At 39.7% G+C, this 14152-nt stretch overlaps 1 protein-coding gene across 5 annotated transcripts in view; it reads right to left on the minus strand.

The window, feature by feature from the left end:
• The window catches only part of RB195_026042 (uncharacterized protein), a gene marked incomplete at both ends in the record, with an annotated part of 43827 nt that overhangs the window by 26104 nt on the left and 3571 nt on the right, over positions 1-14152 (minus strand). For 3 of the 5 annotated variants that reach the window (XM_064214415.1, XM_064214414.1, XM_064214412.1), the window contains 30 exons: positions 37-78; positions 130-222; positions 294-476; positions 546-635; positions 1133-1231; positions 2296-2401; positions 3130-3236; positions 3380-3446; positions 3513-3635; positions 3702-3792; positions 3855-3903; positions 4136-4260; positions 4320-4440; positions 4511-4583; positions 4952-5083; positions 5274-5404; positions 5472-5563; positions 5929-6056; positions 6111-6165; positions 6522-6665; positions 7522-7697; positions 7874-7977; positions 8181-8269; positions 8323-8408; positions 8482-8668; positions 10190-10320; positions 11325-11464; positions 11694-11764; positions 11905-12013; positions 12916-13015. In XM_064214415.1, coding sequence (XP_064070293.1) covers positions 37-78; positions 130-222; positions 294-476; positions 546-635; positions 1133-1231; positions 2296-2401; positions 3130-3236; positions 3380-3446; positions 3513-3635; positions 3702-3792; positions 3855-3903; positions 4136-4260; positions 4320-4440; positions 4511-4583; positions 4952-5083; positions 5274-5404; positions 5472-5563; positions 5929-6056; positions 6111-6165; positions 6522-6665; positions 7522-7697; positions 7874-7977; positions 8181-8269; positions 8323-8408; positions 8482-8668; positions 10190-10320; positions 11325-11464; positions 11694-11764; positions 11905-12013; positions 12916-13015 — 3244 coding nt within the window. Of the gene's footprint in view, positions 1-36; positions 79-129; positions 223-293; positions 477-545; positions 636-1132; positions 1232-2295; positions 2402-3129; positions 3237-3379; positions 3447-3512; positions 3636-3701; positions 3793-3854; positions 3904-4135; positions 4261-4319; positions 4441-4510; positions 4584-4951; positions 5084-5273; positions 5405-5471; positions 5564-5928; positions 6057-6110; positions 6166-6521; positions 6666-7521; positions 7698-7873; positions 7978-8180; positions 8270-8322; positions 8409-8481; positions 8669-10189; positions 10321-11324; positions 11465-11693; positions 11765-11904; positions 12014-12915; positions 13016-13214; positions 13241-14152 lie in introns of those variants that run through there. The other 2 variants (XM_064214410.1, XM_064214413.1) reach the window with 2 other exon arrangements.

Raw genomic sequence — 14152 nt, forward strand, 5'->3', positions numbered from 1 at the left:
TGATTGATTCTCTTCTTAAAGAAACATCTGAATTACCTGGTTTTTGTCGAGATCTCCTTCAGATAATTCCGCTTCGCCCTGTAATTTCAACAAGTACGAATTATTCAGCGAATGTCTTTTAAGACGTACCTGTTCTTGAAACGTAATGATAATCAAAGCTACGAAGATGTTAACGAAGAAGAAAGGGAACACAATGAAAAACATCACGTAGAAAAGTGCGACCTAAACACAAGAGGTGTTAGGGGTTTTTTTGAACTACATTTTACCAAGAATTTATTGATTCAATCACTGACCTCAACTCGATAGAACGGACTCGGCCCTTGATCCTCAAATGTTGTATCCATAGAATTTTGACGAATGCCCGGCCATCCTTCACCTGTTGTTACCACGAATAATGTGAGCATAGCGTTGATGGTATTGTCATAGTTGAACGGCCTTAGCCTCCATTCTCTTTGTTCAACTCGAGGAGGTTCATTCTAAATTAAGAAAAAAAAACTATTTACTTTTGCAAAATTCTGTGTTATACTAGTAAAATGCGGGTGCACCTGATTGTCAAAGATGAAGAACTGTCCATGACATTGATAGGCGAAGCGTTTGGTTTTATCGGTGCAGTAGAAAAACTTCCCGTTGAAGAGCTGAAGAAATAGCAGTGAAAAGAAAAGAAAAAAAGAAACAGATGACAACTCCTGCATTATTTATGAGATTCCTTTGGACAACGCGATCATTCATTTTCCCCCGTAAGAAATGGGCCATTATTCCACTTACTCTATCTAATTATTCAGAGGAAGCTGTTAGAATATAGAAAATAAAAATATCAGTGGTTTTCCACCGCTTTTTTGTTTAGCCTTACGAATGGCGCATCCAGCAAAACTGGTTGTGCTCAAAACGCATGAGTGTATGTATAGTCTCCAAATATTGGCAATTTTTTTTTCGAATGTAAGGAATAAGTCCGCTGCCCTCAGGCCAGTACTCTGTTATTTTAAGCGAGAGAAAACTTTCATGGTAAACACGCTATTATATAGCATGATGTTTATCCTAAATCGTCATCTCTAGCCCCTGGATCACAGCTAAGGCGAAGCAGTCTGGTAAAAGTTAAACGAGAAAAAGAAGAAGACATTTTATTTTACCGTACCTGCACTGCGATTACTCCAAAGATGAATTGGAAGAGGAAGTATACAATCAGAATGTTGAACACATTCTTGAGTGAATTAACAACACAGTCGAATACAGCCTGAAATTTTGATGTCGTTATTAGAAAACAATAGAGATAAGCGTATTTATTTCGCTGCTTTATTTGTAATGAGAGTCAGCTGATTTTTTGGAATTTTCACAGTGAAATTATGATACCTAAAGCAATAATTACAGGTAGGTTGAAGTAATAAATATTGTAGAAGAAGTTATCAACATTAATTGCACATAATAACATCCAGGTTTATCAATTTCTGTCACTTTTTTATTCTGGTCTTCCCACTTTTTATTTCGCTTATTTTTCAAAATGACCTTTTGCCAAAAATTCGATTTAAGTAACGATTCAGCTCTTTTCAACCTAAGACCGAAACTTTGAGCAACAGTTCAGCTGTGCACAGATTCCCTATCTTGCTTACAAATACTCAGGAGTTTCTATCCCGAAAAAGAACATTCTAAAAAATTCCCTAACCAGACCTAATTTGATAAGTTCCAAAATAAAAACGGATTTACAGCAATCTAGCATATTTATTTGATTGGAAAAAGATTTTTCTCTCCTCTTTTCCAGTTGAATTTTCTCTGCTTCTTGATAGAATTTCATATATACTTCCCCCTTTTTCGTTTGCATGTATACGTTTTAAATGATATTCGTGTTTAAGATCGAAATAGCAGAGCAAATTGACAAAAAAAGGTTTTTTTTTGTGTTCAATCAAAGCGAGAAACGAAATTTAGCGCAAGTGTAGTGTCCACGGAGAAAAGCAAATCAGTGAAGGAAAAATGCAGACGGGTGGAAACTTCTTCTATGAGTAAGGTAAGCACAAAGTCAATTTAGTTTTTGCTCTTTTTATTGCACAAAAAAGAATAATGTGGTCAGGAGGTGAGAAGAAGTTATAGAAATCAAATGGGAACACATTCTTAACCGTTCATTACCATAGCTTTTTTCTAGGAAAAAAAGAAGCTCGTAATAAATTGTGAAGAAAACGAACAGAACTTGATACCCAATCTAGTACTATTAACAAACAAACAATAATAATAAATTAGTTTTCAAGAATAATGAGAAATAAAAAAAAGAGGAAGATAATTAATAGTAATCCAAAGAAGAAACTGGACCTTCAACTTCGGAATCCTCTTGATGGTCTTCAATGGCCTCAATACTCGAAGCACCCTTAGTGATTTTATAGTGTTCAGATTTTTTCCTGCTGATCCTTCTGTGCCTCTAAAAAGGATACTTTAAAAACCTAAGCATTTGACTATTGAAAGATTGTTTTGAACTGCTGGGTAAGTGTGCAGTGTATCCAGTGAATTGTTATCCGAACCCAACAAGGATTCTTTTATACGTGCGCTATTGTATGAGAACAAGCTTCTTCTATTTCATGAGCGAATTTAAAAGAAACTAGTACAAGATTTATAATCCGCTGCTCCCTTCTGAAATGTCCCTAGTTTCAAAAATTGAGAAAAAAAATTTATGATTTGTATGATGGTGCTTAGGAAAACAGCAGACACACGTGCAACGGAGCGGACAGGAAATGCGGCTCTTAGTTGTATTTAAAGGATTCCACACAGTGCTTTAGCTCGAGATGAGTGATATCAACTCGCATAAATAAGAAAACCTGTTAGGATTACGTACATATCCACGGGATTTCTAAAAACATCACTTTGGTAGCTAAAAGAAAAATTTTGTTAGAAAAGATTGAAAGGAGACAACAAAGCGAAAAAAAAACGTGAAGAGAGTATCTAAAGAAGAAGATGATTTAAAAAAAATCACTAGGATCTAGAAGAAAAAAGGCGATTATGTAGCTTCGAAAAAGTAGATGTAGATTGCAAGATTTTTTTCAACATCTTCTTTTTTAAGTAGAAGAGCAACGAAGATAATAAAATCATCTTTTAAAGGCATATATCTGGAGGAAAATAATGGATAAAAAGTAATAATATAAGTTAACTTACGCAAACCCGAACGCGACCAGTGCGCATGTCACGACAACACCGTCGAGAATATTCCAAAAGTCGCGACAGTATGAACCAGGATGAAGTATGATACCTTGATCGATCAACTGAAAATGACATTTCGTCGGAAAATAAGCAATAATAATAAAAGTTCGGATAATTCAAAAATTCCTGGCACTCTGATCTTCGGACGCATAAGAAGATCAAACCGTAAAACTCACTGAAGTAGAAGAAAAAAATTAGGACATACCTTCAATAGCATTTCGCAAGCAAATACTCCCGTAAAGCAATAGTCCATGTACTGTAGCACCTTGTTCCTGTGGAATTACAGGATTCCGGTATGCGAGCATACAAGTAATTAATACAAAAACAATGAAGATTACCTCGGGTTCTCTTCGTCAACTGGATCCTCTGCTGCCAAAGATATCGACGACAAACAAATTACACCCATAACCATCATTTCAAAGTATTTTGTACATACTATACTGTGAACCATTACTCGTAAGCTGAAATATGTGTAATGAAAAACACTATTTTCCTTTGCCAATAATAATGACAGAAAAAAAGCTTACGGATTCGATGGAGACAGGAAGAACATTGATGTGTAGGGTACCATCGGTCGTGGACCTCCAAAAGGTGATTCTTCTTCTTCGCATTCCTCATCTGGAACATAAGAACCTAAAATTTGCTGCGGTGAGGACAATTAGAAGTGAGAATTGAGTCACCATCATCTTGATCGTTCCCGTCCATGTCAATGGCGCAGTGATCGCCATCCTAAAAATGATTTTTTTGAGGGGTGGAAGCGATGTAAATAGTGTAAATGTCGAGGATACCGCTACAAGGAGTGCGCAAAAAATGGGAATAAAAAAATTAACTGGCATAGAAATATAAATAATTTCTTCAAGGAATAGTACCATTAAAAAATGATGATGCATTGCGAGCACTTTTTTCCCTCGAAAATTTCGCCAACAGGAAAACAAATATCGAATACAATCCTGAGACTCACTGGTTCCTCCTCCTCACTATCATCCATTTCGTTCGCCTTTTCATCAGCTTCTTCAGCTGCTGTGAGCTCTTGAGCATTCGCCAAGTTATCGACGGCAATGGCCAAGAACACGTTCAGCAGAGTGTCTAAATAGCAATAAACTAGCAAATTTTTATGAATGGAGAAAAGATCCAGAGGCAATTACAGTTTCCGAAGAGCACGAGAACTATAAAATAGATACAGTACACCATTCCTCCACCATATATACCACCTTGTGCTTCTATGGCAAGATACATCACTTCATTCCAGTCCTCACCCGTCAAGATCTGTAATGTTAATGAGGTGGCTTGTTAGACGATAAATTTGCCAATTCTCCAAATATATAAAAGTGCTCACCTGGAATACCGTAATCAAGGCAACTGGAAATGTATCAAAGTGAGTGTAGGGATGCATGGTGGGAAAATTGAACCTGAATATGATTTAAAATAAGCCAAAATATTGCCGGCCGTATCAGTTCTACGCGTTTGAGTAAGGTGATGTCTTTCATGGGAAAAAAATTTTTCAGGATATCTTTACGAAGAAAGAGCATAGGAATTGATTCTAAATAATAGATACGTAGCTCTAAAATAAGACGCATGAATCTGTTTAGTTCAGATTTCTGAATGTCATTTGTGAGTGAATTCGAAAAATGAATGAAATGAATTCCTTTGCAGAACAGCTTCCAAGAGAATGATGGAACATTCTTTTTGAAATTTTTTTTTGAAAGGACAAAATGTGCAAACTTTACAAGTCTTGATAAAAAGAGGATGTATTTAGGAAGGAAAAAAAAACACTTACTTTCCTCCAAACAATTGCATTCCAAGCAATGCAAAGATGAGAATGAAAAGGAACAAAAGAAACAACAACGAGATGATACTTCGCATTGAATTCATCAATGAGCGAACCAGATTGCGAAGCGAAACCCAATACCTAAAGTGAAATATTTTCTTTAAAGTGACCAAAGTTTTTTAATGTTGAGATCATATTAGCTGACCTTAACTGCTTTAGAGTCAGGGAGGAACAAAAAAAACCAAATGGACTACCGGTTCAGAGTGGCATTCAAACGTAATTAAAGTGGATGACAAAATTGATCCATGTCATTACAGGAACGGGAACTTACGATGTTAATTTGAATATTCTGAGCAACCGCAATGCACGTAACACCGAAATACCGAACGAGCCTCCTTTTACCTCGGCCCAAATAACTTCAAAGGCAGAACCGACAATGACAATACAGTCGAAGCGATTGAACTATAATAATTCACATTGATTTCACAGGACCTCAACACTTCAAAAGGTCCTAAAACGCTTGCTGTACCTTCGACGCAAAATAAGTGCGTGAACCCATTGCAAATAATTTGAGCAATACTTCCATGATAAAAATTCCTAGGAAAACGTACTCTGCATATTCTGAAAACATGCACTTTCCTGACATAGATGATGGCGTCGTTACAATTCAAAGTGGTGATTTGAGGAAGTGATGAGGGGAGGATGAGAAGGAGAACAATGAGAGAACAGAGAGAGAGAGAAAAAAAAGACGCCAGTTATTTCACGTTTGCTAGCAAACAAAAAGGAGTCTGTACTAAGAGCAAACGTAATTCTCCTCTTTTCTTCAATCCTATCCTTACAAACAAGGGAAACCTGAAGGTAGAATGACCGCAAAATAGTTATAATTCACCACTCGAACTGTAATTCCCACAACATACCGATCAAAAGCCCCACCATTCATATGAAAATCATTTTTCTTTTGTTGTCTCAACAAAAAACTAACGTACGTAAAAATTTAGTGAGCCATGGCGGCTGCCCGTAATGTTCGGACGCGACACACGCCGTGTTGAGAAAGACCAACGTAATTACAGACCAATAGAATATTTGCGTTTTCACTATTACCCGCATTTGGATCCTGAATTCAAAAAGAAAAAAATCAGCTGAAAAAAGCATGCATGCTCGCATTCACCTTGCTTTTCGTATTCTTTTACAAATGGCATAGTAGCAACCACGACGTCGTCGCTCTAAATACAGTAAGTAATAAATTCATAGTGGATTTTCAGGAAACTTAGAACATTCAAGTGCTGCAGAAACGCTATCGGCATGAAAAATTGCCTTATCAGTGCACTCAGACAGCAAACCATGCCATTTCATGCAAAAGTACAAGTAAAAGCCCCGCCCACCCGACAGACTTGACCTGAATTGAACTGCAAGCGGCGAAATGCAACAATGATGCGACACACGTACGAGAAATCGATGTATCGATCGCGTCAGTCCCGATACCGTTCTGTTCTGAGTAGCAGCTATGCATGCGTCAAATTGGCAAACGTGAGAGCGTGCGAGTGTGTGACGACGTCATGCATAGCTTTCGCGCATCTACCGAAATCTTCTCCTGGCTCGCCTCCCTCGTCGAGATACTCCTCGTCCAGTTCCTCCTCTTCTTCCTCCATATCCTCTTCGGTTTCCGTCGACTGCTGCTTTGACGCGTCTTTCATCTTCTTCTTCGTTTCTGCTCGGCGTCGACCTGCAAACCAGGTGGAAAGGTGGATGATGGCACTCGTTAGTATAAAAGATAGTCATAGCGACATATTATTTCAGAAGAAGTTTCAGGAAGAAGTGCAAGGAAGTTCTTCTATTTTTCCACGCTTAGATTAGAAATCGCAATGAGGAGCACTGCATACGTGTACTGTTTGGCGAGAAATAGTCCTCAGAATGAACTCCGATATACACTCAGAACAAAAGCAAACACTTCTGCACTCGTTGTTTTAATTATTTGCGATTACTTAGTAAGAAAACACAGGTCATTTGTGATTTCATGTCTAATTTCTTCGTTGTCTACCATTTTTATGCCTGGGTTTCCGATGTGTTCTAGTGGATTTGCAGAAAATACACCTATTTTTGATGAAATCAGAATGCTCATTTGGCGACTTAAATTGGTTCCAGTTATTTATTTATTCTACATTTTCGATGCGACATTTAGACGTTCTCCATAAATCAAAACGTTAAAAATGTCTCTTCCCCAAGAAATATGTAAGTACCTAGAGAAGGCAAAGCGAGGGAGATTCTAACGGATTTTCTAATGGGAACGGTTATAACGAAGCTATTTCGATTTGAAAAAAAGAACATTTTGATGTTTTCACAAGAGTGATTCTCAAGAATCTTTCTGGAACGTCTAGTTAGTCTTCTTCTTACTTGCCTGCACGGATCTAATTTGATGTCAGAGCAAAATTCACTTCAAAAAAGTCATCAAAAATAATTGGATAGTGGTAATTTGTCTTGTTAGATAAAAATCTGTGGCCAAAAAGAAACAAAATTAATGTTGAACTGCTAGACGATGAGTCATCTTTAGGGAAAAAACTGTCTCACTACAATTAAATTACCGTCAAGGATAGCTTGCTTCTCCTCTTCCGTTGTACGGTCCTCTTTGAGTATCACTTCTTCGGCTGCCATAATCCACTCGAGATATCCATTGAGTTCTCGCTCGATTTGCTGTTGTCGACGAAGTTTTAGAAACTCGCGTCGATTTTCTACTCGTTCTCTTTCCTTCGCAAATTCTCTAAAATTTCCCGACATAATTAACAAATTCGGGAATTACACGGGACGCAGGCCTTCTGTGGATATTAGTATCGGAACATGAACGCGCTCTTCATTACTCGTGCCACAAAAGTCCGCTAACGCTAATTCCACAGGGAGTAACGCTTCAATATTTATGAACGAACGAAGCGTACACACCCGGATAGGACTCCAAGAACGAGATTCAGCATGAAAAAGGAGCCGAGCACGATGAGCGGTATGAAGTATGCCCAATTGTAGGTGCTTCCCAACGAGTCATTGGTCTGAAAGTCCAAAATTAACGCATGCGATGCTTGCTACCACATCCATACAAACACTTATGAGGGAGAGGTACTCGTGGCAGTCGAATGCGTAGTTTTCTCAAAACCAATTTAGGAATAAAATAAGTCATGCTTTATTTTTGACAACTACCGTTATTTATGGATAAAATAAGCAGAAGAGAAAACGGATGCACATGTGTACTCACATAATACATGACCGTCGTCCATCCTTCCATGGTAATACATTGGAACACAGTGATCATGGCAAACGCTATATTGTCGAACGAGGTAATACCTGGATACCACCTTAACATCAGGGAAATAACAGGGAGTAAAAAACGTTCCTACCATAGTTTGGCCCTATCCATTTATTAAGACATGTGGTCCCTTCAACATCACAATTGTAGACACCCATGGTGGTGGTCTTATTTGTGCTGAAGATGATTACAAAAGTATCGTTTAGTACAGCTGCTGTTTCCAGAAATTCTGCAGAAATTATCCACATACCAAGGTGATGGCTTCTCGCTGACGTTCTCAATTTCGCCTCTTTCATTGTAGCAGGCTGAATGAAAGGCTCCTGAGTAGAACTCAAGCCCAATGATAGCGAAAATCACAATGGCGAACAGCACAAGCAGCCCGATTTGAAGAAGTGGAGCCATCGCACACAAAATTGACTTGAGAACCACTTGCAAACCTAAGAAACCCATAATTAACGCTAAGCAACAGCTTATTTCTTAAGATTCCCGTGAAAGGTGTTCCTTTCCTAGATCAAATTTATTTCCTCTCTTACAAAATACTTTAAACTCTTCTACCTACAGTTTTATAAAAAATAAGCACACCTCGTCCTTACAGTATAGGAATCGTCGATGCTTTCTCGAATGTTTTTCCCCTTAACTGCATTGAAGAAAATTTATCACAGCATCTTCGACAGAGAGCTCTTTGTCTGATAGACCCGTCAGCAATGATGAAAATAAGGACCAACACCTCCTGGACGGTTGAACATAACGTGTCCCCGGAAAGCAGCACAACTAGCTCCCTGCACCTTATTCTACTTGCCCCTGTAAGATATGTTAAGGAATCCAGAAGAGGGAAATTCGCGGTGGAGGGGATACTATGCGAGGACCGCTGATGTTGTGTAATATGTTTTTAGGAGTCTTTTCTTTGTTGTTACAGTAAGGAACAACGGAGGAATACCAAACAATTGCTGTAACGGTGCTACTCGCGGTATCAATAGAAAATTGACGTGTTTAAAAAAAAATAATAATCACCATATTTCAGCTGGTTTTTTTCTTGTTCTGCTAAATTGAACAACTTCACATCATTTTACTGTTTCGTTCAATGTTTTCTACTTTCGGCTGGACCTCGAATTTGAGGGTTGTTAACTACAGTAAAACTGTCCGGCTGACCAAAACTAGAATTCTGTAGAAAGACTCGTGAAAGAGGTGATGAGCACGAATCGGGAGTGGGAAGGGTGCCGATGCACCTTTTCCCTGGAAATTGCATATATTGAAAATCTAAAGAAGAAAGAAGAGGATAAGTGGAATAACGCTGAAAATGTAACACCCTCAGCGAACTACTGAGGACCATCAGTTTTTTTTTTCTCCTAGAAAATTCATTGACGCAACAGAAACATTTACTTCTTTGTTGAATTTCAACATTCTTTTCCTCGGTAACAATTGAAAGGAAGAATCTTTTCTGAAGATATTGTGTAAACATCCTATCCGATTACGTACACCTATTTCTTTTCTTCATTAAAGTTTCACTTTTGCAAATGATGTCTGCTGTTTGTTGGAATTTTGCACCCGAATCGGATGAGCGATCGAAGCGCTCCTTATCCATCCACAATGGAGTGTGCGGACGATGTGTGCATGTGCACTCACGTCACACTCGATGAACTAACTTATCATGCACACCGCTGCAAACCAGCACCACCGCCAGCGCCAGCAGAAGCATCGCCTCAATCAAAGCGCCTCGCTGGTGCGTGTGTGTATATATGTGTGCCTCTGCATAACCAAATCCGATTCCATCTCGTTAGCTGATCCAAGTTGAAATTGGTTCAAAACAAGGACGTGTATGTGCCCGCGGTTATCCGCACTGATTTCTGCGCAAAACACCGATAATAATATTTGCACCAGTACGAAAACGCAAAGAACAATGCGAAGTCGGTGGAATACTAATGAAATCTGGCGCGATTCTACCATACTTACGAACTCACTGGGAATGCCGCTCACTAATTTCAGCGGTCGTAACACTCGTACGGCTCGTAGTGTTCTCAAGTCTACCGTTTCCACCTGAGCTGGACCACCTCCTGCAGCAGCTGGTGATACAGGAAGCATAGTTACTACTCTGAAAAGTGATTAAAATTAACAGTATTATTGATAGAGTTGGGTTATAAACAGTCAACTTGAGCAAGCAAACGCTTCCGTAATCCCACAGTTCCTGTTTACGCATAAATTTCTGCTCTTAATTGTTACAGTAATCATGAAAATGTTTCATATTTATTGCTTTGGATTTCCTCATCCAACTATGTACACTTGGATTCAAAAGTGAAATGTGGAATGCTTCTCTACAGCAAGAAGCCATCTTTTCTGTTAAACGCAAATCATCTTTAAGAGGACATGATAAACAGTTTGCAATCATTATTTCAACTAGAAAACCTTGTGTCATTGCTAGATCTGTCGATAGTGGATTCCTGATGAAGTTTTTCAGGACACCAGTTTTTCAGGACATAATTTCGTGTATGTAACATGGAATCTGTATCATTGAGTAGAAACCAAATGGAAGTTGCTAACGCGTAAGACCTGATCCAGCCATTACATTAATTTAAAATATGATAGTCAGGTTTTCAAATAGAAAACTGTCAGCATGTCACTAAAATTTTCCATCAACACTTTACTTCTATGGGATCAGAGGTGGACATTCTGTAGCTTGGATGTGATTGGAAAATTCGTTTACCAATGCACTTCTTGCGTTACTTTTTGCTTGACGCTGTCACAAGCGACTTTTCAGCTGTCACTTTCAAATGCACCTTTCTTTGGCTGCGTGAAGGCAGTGTTAGAGATTACCCTGCAAACATCATAGCATATGTAAGCGAGCGCTGTTCGACGGCGATTCTAAGGCCTGGTGGCAGACGTTTTTGCAAACACATGTCTTATTCTTGAGTGTTCAAGTGATACATAAGTTCTCCAGTGCTTTCCACTTCAGATGTTTCTGTTATACTTCATCTGTTGCACCTAGACAAGCGTAGAAGAACGAGGAAAGAGGAAATGTGGAATTTGACCATATCCGGTCAACGCTTGCTTGCTCATAATAATCTCTATTTTTTTTTTTGAAATGATGAAACCTCTCACCCAGATACTACTACTATAAAATCCATGATGTTCCACCCGGATCGTAAGTACGATCCTTTGTGAGCAATGAAACCAAAAGCAATGATTTTCAGCACACATTCTAAGCAGAAGATACCCATGAAGTATGGCTCGGTGCGTTCCTAAATCATACAGAGATCGTTTATGGTGATGAATGTGGTGTGACCGTTTCATCGTCAAGAACTCGCTCCCATTCCATGACGACACATCGCTGAACAATGAGCACTCAAACAATGTGATTCTCATGTTTCTTGCTATTCCATGTACTTCTCACATATGCGGTGAGGTCAAATTTCATTCGAGCTGTGCCGTGATGAGAAAAATGAGCAACGGAAGTCAACCACAGCTCACCAGTAGCTCGGAAAGCGGTTTTTTGTCGTTTTTTGGAAGATGTTGTTCCATAGCCAGAACGACACAGTTTCCTGCAACGACTCGTCAGATATTCAGAAGCGAATGCATTCACAACTAAGCGCTACTGCCTTGGCTTTCGCGCAGCTTGACAAAACAAAACAAAACGCTCGCTGCAGTATACTATGTAGACGAATCGCTTACGTTTACGTACCTATAATTGTAAGAAGAATGAAGTACTCGAATGGGCCCCATTCTATTATCGCTTTCGCATTTCGTCGGATGAAGTTGTCCTCGGAAAAGATGAAAAGTGAGGATGGCCCCTGTAATTGGTGAATTCCCTTCCAGTTTTCAAGCTTAAACTCTCTGTGAATGTTATCATCCCAACCGTACGGATGCTTCTACGCTTTGTTCTCATTCATTCTCGAGAGCATTTTGGCGAATCAATCGCCATTCTTTTCAGAATCATCGTCGTCAAGGTATTCCCCGTCGGTCTATTGTCCTCAAATCCGCTTGCATTGAGCGCAGAGAGCTTACTCTCCGAACGATCTCATGCCTTATAGCCACTATGGGAGATAGGAAGCGACGTTCATCTCGAAATGACTCGACACACTTAGTTAAACCCGGAACCGACGAGTCAGCGATTTATATTGTTATGTGGAAATAATTAGTTTTTCGCGCCTCTCCCGTTTTGGAGCAGAGGGAAAGTCGGGAAGATGAGGAATTGTCTCAGGATATGTGACGGATTTTCACTGGTAAACAAATTTGATAACACTAGCGCAAGTCGGACGCTTGTTAGATTCGTAGAAATACGTGCTGCCGACTAGTTTGCAGTGGAGCATCAAGCGAAGTGGAAACAATAGATATAAAGTGATGTGAGCAGACCTCACACAGACTCGAAAGCAATTTAGAGATGAGAGCGTAAAAAGCGGCTTTGATGTAGCATCGTTACGAAACGGAGCGAATGCGATTAAGGCTAAATGAGCTTTTTTCGCTCAATATGCTTGGAAAATATTCTGAAGCGTGAAATTGAGATGCAAATAGCAAGAAAATTAGGCACACGATTGGATGATATTTGTAAATGAATGAGAACAAGAATGCACATGAATGGTGCGTGATGTGTAATTTTAGAGAAAGCGTAAGAAACACGTACGATTTGCAAAGATTAAGTAGAACACAAGAAATATTCGCAAAAAAAGGATGTTCTTTCAAAAGAATGACGCACCTTCTCTTTTACAGGCACGTTCGAGGCAAGCGTGGATTTCCGAACTGCGAACGGTCCTGAATCGGTCTTCTGTTCTCGTCGAGCTTCTTCCGCTGCCAATCTAAAGAAATCCTCAGTTGTACAACAACTTCTATGATTCGCCCTCAAAGCCCCACTCAGCTTAATTGACTTAGTACTCGTGTGCTATGACCTAATGTTGCTTTTAATAGCTTATGTTCAAAATGCAAGCACACTTCATTCTAGTGGTTACTTTAAAACTGTGCATTAACATTTGTAGGTAGATAGTAGTAGAACGAGACCTGGCGATCTGGTCGATGCCTAACATTTTTCTGGACTTGCTTCGATCACCTACGGATCGAGTGCCGTGCGTAGATGGTCCATGAGGATCGAAATAAAAGTTGGCAGATCCGCGCGTGGAGCTAGGAGTACTTCTATGCTGAGGACACCGATCGATAGAGGCAGCGCGGCCAACGCGCCCAGGCCCAGAAATGGAAATGGATATACATGCACGCCCAGGAGTAGCATGAGGGAACATAGCCATACTACATATCGTCTCTCACACTTTCACGATCACCACACTTCTGGCATATAACTCTCTGAAGCCGAATTACCGTAGAGCCGAACGTTCAGATGAACGCACTCGCTACCGTACGCACGGCACGCCGTGATAAGGCCAACTTCGCATCGCGAAAGCAAAGCTTGGTAAATCACGGCGATCAAGTAGTACGGTAGGGAATGGATCCACAGAGTTTTAAGAGTTTTGCTCTCTTAGACATACACTTCTCCTATTCGTACAATCTTGAGAAGCAAAAGAATATTAAAGACCGCTTGCCTTCCATCTCCTTCATACTGTACTGGAAGTAGTTGCTACAACTACCGTAAGATTCAAGGCTATATGAGAAACTAAGGCCTCTGAAAATAATCGCAGAATAAGAACAAAATCAGAGAACGAAGAAAAATAGACACTGCCGTCTATGGAAGGATAGGAAGTTCTACTGGGACAGGACGCGTCATCCAAGCAAGTATGGAGCGGCAATCAGCAATCTGTTACTAAGGGCAAGGCTTTTGCTTTCTGCCAATCGTCACTGCAACCATGTAAAAACAATGACGCCCTATGAGGAACAAAGCCTCGGACATGTTAGGCTAAATTCTTATCTCCAGCCGCAAGTATATTTCCCGAAACAGACGAGTACAAGCAGACGTCACTGCCACTGTATGGATCGACGTTCCACTGTCA

Source organism: Necator americanus, chromosome X (genome assembly GCF_031761385.1).
Source record: "Necator americanus strain Aroian chromosome X, whole genome shotgun sequence".
Lineage (NCBI taxonomy): Eukaryota > Metazoa > Nematoda > Chromadorea > Rhabditida > Ancylostomatidae > Necator > Necator americanus.